This window comes from Cyprinus carpio, chromosome A10 (assembly GCF_018340385.1).
Source record: "Cyprinus carpio isolate SPL01 chromosome A10, ASM1834038v1, whole genome shotgun sequence".
In the NCBI taxonomy this organism is placed as follows: domain Eukaryota; kingdom Metazoa; phylum Chordata; class Actinopteri; order Cypriniformes; family Cyprinidae; genus Cyprinus; species Cyprinus carpio.
Genome location: NC_056581.1, coordinates 19,611,348 through 19,621,347, shown reverse-complemented (window position 1 = coordinate 19,621,347; position 10,000 = coordinate 19,611,348). Strand labels below are relative to the sequence as shown.

At 43.1% G+C, this 10,000-nt stretch overlaps 1 protein-coding gene across 2 annotated transcripts in view; it reads left to right on the top strand.

The window, feature by feature from the left end:
- Positions 1 to 3,185: 3,185 nt before the first annotated feature.
- Positions 3,186 to 10,000, top strand: part of dyrk1aa (dual-specificity tyrosine-(Y)-phosphorylation regulated kinase 1A, a) — a 12,533-nt gene continuing 5,718 nt past the window's right edge. The window contains exons 1-9 of one of the 2 annotated variants that reach the window (XM_042765666.1): positions 3,186 to 3,644; positions 4,229 to 4,344; positions 4,433 to 4,502; positions 5,975 to 6,147; positions 6,255 to 6,374; positions 7,293 to 7,481; positions 7,572 to 7,719; positions 8,969 to 9,255; positions 9,348 to 9,494. In XM_042765666.1, the coding sequence (XP_042621600.1) occupies positions 4,493 to 4,502; positions 5,975 to 6,147; positions 6,255 to 6,374; positions 7,293 to 7,481; positions 7,572 to 7,719; positions 8,969 to 9,255; positions 9,348 to 9,494 (1,074 nt within the window). In that variant the 5' untranslated portion in view covers positions 3,186 to 3,644; positions 4,229 to 4,344; positions 4,433 to 4,492. The remainder of the gene's footprint in view (positions 3,645 to 4,228; positions 4,345 to 4,432; positions 4,503 to 5,974; positions 6,148 to 6,254; positions 6,375 to 7,292; positions 7,482 to 7,571; positions 7,720 to 8,968; positions 9,256 to 9,347; positions 9,495 to 10,000) is intronic. The other variant, XM_042765667.1, reaches the window with a different exon arrangement.

The following is a 10,000-nucleotide window of genomic DNA, read 5'->3' as shown; positions in this document are numbered from 1 at the left end:
AAACACATCCAAAATGGAGAAGAGGCTCACAGACACTCAACACACATACACACACTGAAATTAAATTATTAAACTTTTATATTAATACTCTATAAGCATATTCACGAAGACACACATACACACTGTGTTTTTTAACCCTTTTTAACCATTAGAGTGATATTTTTTGCCCAATCTCTCTTAAATTTTGCATGCTTCTTTAGAATGAAATTATGCATTATTTTACACAGTCTTGAGAATTTGTGGGCTTTCTGTTTGAATTAGTAGGCCTTTGGTTACACTACGTAAAGAACATATCAGAAAATGACCAGTTTATAGTTGTCCAAATGCAAATGTTTAACTTTTTTTTTTTATAAATATTGACCTAGATTAGCTAGAGAATTCTACTGAAGTGGTTTCATTGATTTTCAGCTTAAAACCTTGAACTAGTTTGTTAATTAGCTTATTTCATTTATTTTAAATAATATTTAATTAACAGTTTTATTGACAACATTGGTCCTAGAGGCAAAGTTGTTCAGAATGAGGATATCTATCATACGATATGAAGATCTAGTGTTTGTGCGAATAAATGAGCATTTTCAACCAATTTGAGGCCATTTACCATATAAAATTTAGTGTTTTTGAGACCTTTTGTACTGTTATAGCGCCACCTATGGTCCGATCTCCATGAATCTTTGCATGCTTGTTCAGAGTCATCTGCCACATGTTTTCACCAAGTTTCATAATGTTTTGACTATTTGTTTTGGCTTTATAGGCTTAGGGGTATGTTTGGCCAATCTCCATTTCTAAATTACCCCTTTAAAGCTAACCAAAGAACAAAATTCAAGATTTTTTCGTTTCGATAATTATTGATCTAGAGCGTCCACAGAATATTACAGCAGTGGTTTGGTTCCGATCGGGCGAAAAACCTAGGACTAGTTCGCAAAAGTATGTTTTTAACATATTTGTGAATAATTCATGAACGATTTGACTGACAGTAATGGTTCTTGAGGCAAAGTTGTGCACTATGAGGAGATCTACCAAATGATATCCATATTGCATGCATATGTGAAACACCACGTGATTACAGAGCCAAAAAACTCGTTAGCGCCAACTAGTGGCCGATTTCTTTCAAAATTCTTACAGACCTTTAGGGCCATGAGTCGAACATGCCTACCAAGTTTCGTTCTGATTGACCTCCGTTAACCTTGTCTAATAATAGCTCAAACTTCATTGGACAATGGCGGCCATGTTTTTTGAGATACGCCAATGTCCTCATAGATATTTGTGCCCCTTCAGACAAAGAAACTGCATACCAATTTTCAAGTCGATCGGACCAACGGCTTGCCTAGTTTATAGCCATTTATGTGTTTTTTCTGTCTTATAGCGCCCCCAAGTGGCAGAGGTGCGCAATTTTTTTTTATTTGACCAAAGATTGAGCTTATACACATGTGTACCAAGTTTGGTTAAGATATCTCATTTCATTCAAGAGTTATAGCTAAAATAACATTTGGCTAATGTTAGCATAGATGCTTTTTGGCGTACTGTTTCGCGTAAGAATCAAAATTTCAACTTTTTTTCGATAATTATTGATATTGAGTGTCCAGAGAATATTTCTGCAGTGGTTTGGTTCTGATCGGGTGAAAAACCTAGGACTAGTACGCAAAAGTAGGTTTCGGATATAACACAATTTTGCGGAAAAACCGTGCGTCGTACAGCAAAAATTTCGGACTCCACTTTTGTTTGGGCAAACCCAAGGATTACAACGATGTAAAGTTTTTGAGTCTACGTCAAACGGTTTACGACTGCGGGCCAAAAATGTCTGAAATTTTTGTATTTTGCGCTGTACGCCCCCGTTAGGCCGATTAGGCGGTTTCTTTGCGCCTGAATAGCGAGCAAGACTACTACCTTTTGACCAAGTTTCAGCTCTCTAGGCCTTACGGTTTGGGCTGCCCGTTCGTTTTAAGGCGGAAGAATAATAATAATACTATAAGAATAATAAAAATCCTAACAATTACAAGAGGGTTTCAGCACTTCGTGCTTGAACCCCTAATAATAATAATAATAATAATAATAATCCTAACAATTACAAGAGGGTTTCAGCACTGCGTGCTTGAACCCCTAAATATTCACTCATCGTTGGAGAAAGAAATGATGAAGCTTCAGATGCTGATTCTCAAACTCTGACCAGCTTCAGTTTTCTGTTATCAAATGATCCTCGTGAAGAACAATCACAATACTCACACCGAGTTCTAGTGGGACAGAGAGAGAGTCTATAACAGCAATACTGAGCTGAAATAAACACACAGATCAGCCCTGAACACTTACACCGGATCCGTACCGACAGGTGAAGAGGCGAGGAAACCGCAGGTACATGGTGTGTGTGTGTGTGTGTGTGTGTGGCGAAACGCTCGGCTTCTGTTCATTCGCTTCCGCGTCGCCGTCATATGGTCGCTGACGTCATCTGGAAGGGCGTGGTTTATTTTTAATTTTTACCTTTATTAAACGTTTTCATGTTGAACCTCTTTTATTTTTATACACAATAAATTAAAAATAAATTACTTTACAAAAAATAATGCTAATTAAATAAATAAATACAATTTAAAAATCAAATTATACGTTCTTTAACGCTTTAACTTTACATAATAAATAATATTTAAGTTAATATATATAAGCAATTTGTATAATACTTTACAAAACTAAATATCAAAATATTAGCAATTAATTAAATTGATCGTTAGGGGTTGATTAATATATATTGCAAATAACTTGAGTTTTAGTACTTCTTTGTTTTCGCTGCTTTAAGGATTGAAATATAATGTTCGAAACATTTTAAATGCCGCAAAACTTGGAATAACTTTCAGAAATCTACATTTATGTAAATACTTACTTATTATAATCAAACACAAAAACTCAAACACCGAACTTAACCTGATCACAATATTGCGTTCTTTAGAAATAATCATTAGTACATTATTGGTCCTGAGGAAGCCAGAACAAACAGAAGCACTTATGAATCAGGAGACGGCGGTAAATGATTCTCTGAAGCTTGTTTATGGGAATAATGTCTTGACAGCGCGCGCTCTTAGTTTGTCGCTACGCCCTTCGAAGCCTAAAATTGATTGGCAGTTTCCATGACAACCCGCGAACGGCTCCTGCGTCATGAGGTCATCCGGGAACTTGGCCGTCTGACGGACGGTCGTCATGGAGACGTTCTCGCTCGGCTTCCATTTTGTTCCTGACTTTTTATTTTATTTTATTTTTTTCTTCTTCTTCCTTCAAATGACTGATGACCGCTCTTTGCGCGCGACCGCGGCGCCTGACAGCGACTGAGAAATCGATCACCGATTCGCGCATCGTATCGACGGAGAGCGGCCCTGCGTGGCGGGTTTAGCGCGCGAGCGCTGTGCACGGGTCTGCAGCGCGCGCGCGCGCCATTTTGTCCAGGGGACGCGGCGGCGCGCGCGCAGGATGAGTCACTGACGGACGCGGGACTGCTGCGCTGCGGAGCGCGCCGACGCTCACCGAGAGGCGCTGTTCTTTTCTCTACAAGGCTTTGCATCGGACATACTTTGGAAAGGGATTCCCAAAGAAGGCGATTGGGGATTATTGCTGATTCTCCCGGAGGATTTTCATTCCTCTCGTCAGAAAGAGGCGCGCGCGGCACGGTGAGTGATGACGGCTAGCGCCGCGGCTAACGGTTAGCTGCCCTCAGCGATCCCGACGCCGCGCACCGGAGCCTCGTATCCGCTCGCTCCGTCCGGGTTGAGGCTCGATGCGACGCGTTTTGTGCTTTTTCGGAGGCGCAGCGCGACAGTGGGGCTGTTTTCGCGCTCGTTTCGCTCAGGCTCCGGTTCGCGCACAGGCCCGGGCTGCTAATGTCCAGCTAGCCTCGGTATCGACAGCTCAGCGCGAACGATTCTGAGATGAGCGGCTCGTTTAGCTCTCTACATCACGACTCCTGACGGACCGGACGCGTAACTGTCGCTCTCCGCGCGCTTTATTGTCGCGCGGCCGTTCTGCCGTTAGCTGGCTAGGCTAGCGGTGTTTTGACAGCTGATTATCTGCATCAAACTCGCTTTCGCGCGGGAGTCCGTGGTCAGCAGCAGGCGAACAACCTTGACCGGCGCCCGAGCTCCTGACACGAGCTGCTGCTGCTGAGGATGAGGAGGAGCTCTTCATCGTGTTTGTGTTGTGTTGTGGTCTGATGTGTGTTGATAAGCTGCTCTAAACTGGACTGATTTCACCGCAGATCTTCACCAATGATTGTGACAGTTAAAGATCAACTCAAGCACCTCAGAAGACGACAAGACCCTGCTGAGACATCAGGGCTGTTCTCACCTGGAGACCACTCGCGAGGCGCTTCAGGTAACCTCTCTCACACACACACTCACACACACACACACACACACAGGTACAGTATGTGGTGGCTCACTCGTCTGTGCTGGTCTTGCAGTGGGCTGTGGTTTGCAGATGGACTCCCCTGTCACAATGATATGAGATTTGTCAGAAGACGATGCATACAGGTGAGTAGTGATCCTAACCCCGTGTGTGTGTGTGTGTGTGTGTGTGTGTGTGTGTGTGTGTGAGATCATGCAATGCTTGTTCAGAGTTCTGGTCCTGAATGTGAGGACGGATTCTGTGCGACTCTTTTCATGTTGTTGTTCTCTAGGCTCCTTCAGGCCTCAGCAGAGGAACCGAGCGCTCTATTTAGGGCAGACGCGTGCTGGTCGACTATAAATGTTTAAAAATGTAGGCCAGGGTCCCGTGGCAGTGTCCGTCTCCGGGGCCGGGGCCCCTCTCTCACACAAACTGATTCCGGGTCCTTCACCCGAGAGCTTTTCTGTCAGCAAATACTGTTAAACTGTGCTGGGAAATGTGTCAAAGTGCAATTCAATTTCATGCCTCTTACCTGTTTTCCTATTGGACGGAGCCTCAGAGCTTTGCCCTAGCAACAAAAGTGGGTTATTTGCATACCCTTTCCTGATTGGCTGCTGCTTTACCCGACGGGCCAATGGCGCGGCATCTTCCTGGTGGTAGGCTGTGGTAATGAGGCACTGTTGCTGGGCTTGAGAGCGCTGGTTACCAGTGTGAATGTGCTGCATTGTGTTTGCTGGGGAGAGACGCTGATAAATGACGACTTAATGATCTGCAGATTCCCGCTCGCTGCAGACCGTCACATTTCCAAACATCACATCCATCACAAACACTCACATGTAGTCTTTATTGTGCTGTTATCTGTTCGGTCGGTGCTGCTGGAGTCCTCAGCGGGCGTCTAGACGTCTGTAGTGTGAGATCATTCACTCACGCTACAGGTCTGTCACTGCAATCATCTGATTAGAAAACTAGAGACCGTGTTTGTGCGCTCGCTGTTTCTGCGTTTACAGTGTGACCGAGTTCAGCGTGTGTGTGTGTGTGTGTGTGTGTGTGAGATGCTGATGCTGAGTCATAAACACACACACACACACTCCCTCGATCAGCTCTGATTAGACCTGCGTGTGTGTGTGTTTGAACGTTCAGTCCGTCGTTCTGAAGAACTGTAACACGTGTCTGGTGTCGTCTTGTGACAAAAGCATGATCTGCCATTTCTGTCCGAGCTTTTTCGGATCTCCTGTAACCCGATCAGGGCTCCTGGCTTGTTTCGCTGATGCACATTAATACAATGATGAAAAAAAGAGACTGTCTTTCATATCTAAGTAAAAGCATTAGACTTCGTGCTGTGTTTTATGTATTCTCTGTTTTTATTATTCTAAACAGTTTGAATTAATTAATTTAGTCATTTTAAAATGTTTGTTGTCTGCTTTTATTGTTGTGATTTATTTTTTATGATTATTTTAAATCGTTTTTATATAAAGCACTTTGAATTACCATCGTGTATGAGCTGTATAAATAAACTTGGCTTGCTTTTTCTAGTTTGGAGGAGGTTGTCACCTGTGTGTGTGTGTGTGTGTGTGTGTGTGTGTGTGTGTGTGTGTGTGTGTGTGTGTGTGTGTTACAGGAGGAGAGACCTCAGCATGCAAACCCTCCTCTGTTCGGCTGGCCCCCTCGTTTTCTTTCCATTCGGCCGGTGTGCAGATGGATGCGCAGACGCCCCATTCTCACCCGCCGTTCAGTGATGGTCACCCGCCGGGCGCCGCTGACCAATCAGCCGCTGCGCTGCAGGCCCCGCAGGTACACACTCGCGTGCGGTTATAGTGAGTGTCTGTATGAGCTACACTCGCGCTCATGAACGCTGTCCTGTGTGTGTGTGTGTGTGTGTGTGTGTGTGTGTGTTACAGGTAACTGCTGATATGGTGATGGTTCAGAGGCGGATGCCTCAGTGTTTCCGGGATCCAGCAACTGCGCCTTTAAGAAAACTCTCCATCGAACTGATCAAAACATACAAACACATCAATGAGGTGCGTCACGCACGTGAACTCATGTGCTACATAGACTAAAGAGAGGTTTTTTGTTGACTGTGTTGCATGAATAAATGCATCACTAGCATCAGTGGCCCTATGAAATACGTTTTGTTTTTGTCCCAAATTCGGTTTTATTTCCTTCAAAGTTCATTTTTTAAAGTTTTATTTTAGTTGGAATGTGTTGATCGTTAAAATTAATTTTTGTAATCAAAACTCACGTCTAATTAAATTAATTTATAAAAACAGCTCAATAATTTATCAAGTTGTTTATAATAATAGGGACCTAGGTTGTTGTTTGTTGTTGTTGTGTATTTCAAGTTTTACTGCAACCAGATGAAGGCATGAAACATTAATATCTAATAATTAATAATAAAAGAAAAGCAAACAACAAAATGACCCTCTTAAACTAGCGTTGTCTATTCTTTTTCTATTTCATCTACTTTTAATTATTATAAAAGATAACAATAACTTGACCCTCTATTCTATTTCTTTTCTATCTACCTTCCTTCTGTTTATTATTTTAAAAACATATATCATTTGCTCCTTTGTTGGTTTGCTTCTATTATCCTCATCTGTGAGTCACTTTGGATAAAAGCATCTGCTAAATGATTAAATGTAGTGTAAAAATTTAATTCATATTTTAATTTAATGAAATAATTCCAAGCGAAGTGCTGCACAACAGAGGTTTACTGTTAAAATGAATGTAATATTGTTTGTTATATATTGTTTGTAGTAGTAGTATTATCACATTGAGAAGTACCTTCTGCTGTACAATAGTAATATATTTCCATCTTGATTTCTTCAGTTTCAAGCAGACTTTTATTTTGACAGGTCGCCATGAAGACCTTTAATTCCTGTGTGTGTGTGTGTGTGTGTGATGCACACACTCCTCTCACACGTTCCCTGTGTTTGCAGGTATACTATGCAAAAAAGAAGCGTCGTCACCAACAGGGTCAGGGCGAGGACTCCAGCAACAAGAAGGAGAGGAAGATTTACAACGACGGTTACGATGACGACAACTTTGACTACATCGTTAAAAATGGAGAGAAATGGATGGACAGATACGAGATCGATTCTTTAATAGGCAAAGGCTCGTTCGGTCAGGTCAGTGTCTCAGATCCTCTGGCTATGAAAGAATGGCTGGTGTGTTTGGTGGTGTGTGTGTGTGACGCTCGTGTTCGTCTCTGCTGGCAGGTGGTGAAGGCGTATGACCGCGTGGAGCAGGAGTGGGTCGCCATCAAGATCATCAAGAATAAAAAGGCCTTTCTGAATCAGGCTCAGATTGAAGTCCGACTGCTGGAGCTCATGAACAAACACGACACCGAGATGAAGTACTACATCGGTAATGTGTGACTGTCACAGCTATCAAAACATCAGCACGGTTCAGAAGCAACGATAATGAGTTAAACTCTCAGAAAGCTCCTACAGGGAATGTTTTTTCTAGGTTTCTGCTCTCTAATATTTCGTCTCATTTTGCCTGAGTGTTGGTTTAGTTCGGAATATGAACGAGCATGAGGACACATTCTGTTAAGTATCTTCATCACGTCGCTGGTTGTGTATGAAACCGTGTTTAGAGAGGAATGAACCGCTCTATTTAGGGCGGACGGCGTGCTGGTCAACTAGAAATGTTTACAAATGTAGGCCAGGGTCCCGTGTTAGCGTCACCTGTCGCAGGTGCCTCTCTCACACAGACGGACTCCTGGAGACAGCTGCAGTATCATGAAGCCTTCTGTACCTGATGCTGTTCAAATGTAGAATGTTTTCACGCAAAGCCACTGAAGAGTCTTTGAATGAGATCTGTGTGAATGTCATTTCTGGAAATGTTGAAAGCACCTGAGAGCAAACTCTTCCGAACGCAGAGGCCTTAATTCATTTGAGAGACAGAATACGTGCGGGACTCTCACTGTGGATCAGTCACAGTAATGGACCCCTTCACGCTTCAGCTCATCATTCGCCGGCCGTCTGTCTGTGTTTTTATATTATAATACTTGCCAGAACTTTCTTCTTTCTATTTGACCGAAATGATCAGATAAGAGATGGGTTAGTTTAATTATGAAATATCATAGCCACATAATGGTCATTTTTACTACATCATGATGAATTGTTTTGGGGCTGTGTCACTGTTTGTGTTTAGAAGAGTACTGTTATTCTTTCTGCTGTTCTGGTGATTTAGAATTCATGTGTCTGGTGTCAGTCCAGCTGTACTGTACAAGAGCACGTTTGTGTGAGTACTAGTGGCTGATATCTTCATTAAATGTACACTGAATGATTTGACAGATGCTTCCATCCAAAGGGACTTAACAATGAGGAATAACAAAGTAATTTAACATACAGAAGCAACATTATCAGCAGGAGTATTGAGTAAATCAGAAGCATAACTATGGAGAAGCAGACCAAAAGTGGATTTTTTTGTTGTTGTCTTGTATATATGGCTGTAGATGAATTCTTTGTTGATAGATGAGATAGAAACTGCCCAGAGGGACATTATGGGACGGTGTGTTCTGTGTCTCAGGGTGCTGTCTAGTGTCATCAGTCGAGTGTTTCACTCAGTATCACATCTTAATGCCACTGTGTTTTTCTTTCTCCTGCAGTTCATCTGAAACGTCATTTCATGTTCCGGAACCACTTGTGTCTGGTCTTCGAGATGTTGTCCTATAACCTGTACGACCTGCTGAGGAACACCAATTTCCGCGGCGTGTCTCTGAACCTGACGCGCAAGTTTGCTCAGCAGCTGTGCACCGCGCTGCTCTTCCTGGCCACGCCTGAGCTGAGCATCATCCACTGTGACCTCAAGCCCGAGAACATCCTGCTCTGCAACCCCAAGAGATCCGCCATCAAGATCGTGGACTTCGGGAGCTCCTGTCAGCTGGGCCAGCGGGTGAGACCGCTGCTGTCCAGTCGATGTGCTCTTTGTGTTGATTTGAGTCTGCTCCTCGAGCATCACTCAGTAACACGTATCTGTGTCCTCAGATATACCAGTACATCCAGAGCCGGTTCTACCGCTCGCCCGAGGTGCTGCTGGGAATGCCGTACGATCTGGCCATCGACATGTGGTCTCTGGGCTGCATCCTGGTGGAGATGCACACCGGAGAGCCTCTGTTCAGCGGCGCTAACGAGGTGAGTCCTGACCTGAGCCCATCCTCCTGCAGTCCGAGCGCAGTTACAGGTGTATATTTGTTTAAATCGTTGTGTCCGATGAAATCAGTTCAGCGGAAAGAAAACTTCATGCCAGTCATACTGCCTTAGAAATTAAACTGACCTGATCTACACACAAACTGTTCTGTCTGTTCACAAAATGTCCATCTTGGTGAGTGTCCTTAATGTAAACTGTTGAAGTGTGCATCATTATACTCAGTGACCGAATTGTAAACAGTATTTCATGTATTTTAAATTAAACTATATTTTGCTGAATGTGGCTTGTTTAGGCCTGTCATGGATAAACATGACAATAAAAGCAGCAGTAGCAGCAAGTCCCTTTAATAAATGATTCATTTATTCATTTAAATCAAATGATTCGTTCGAACTGGCTGATTCAGTTAGAAACGAAGCAAGTGACTCTTTATGAATGGATCACTGAAACGTTGGCTCGTTCAGAGGCAGCTCTGATTATACTGGATCCATGC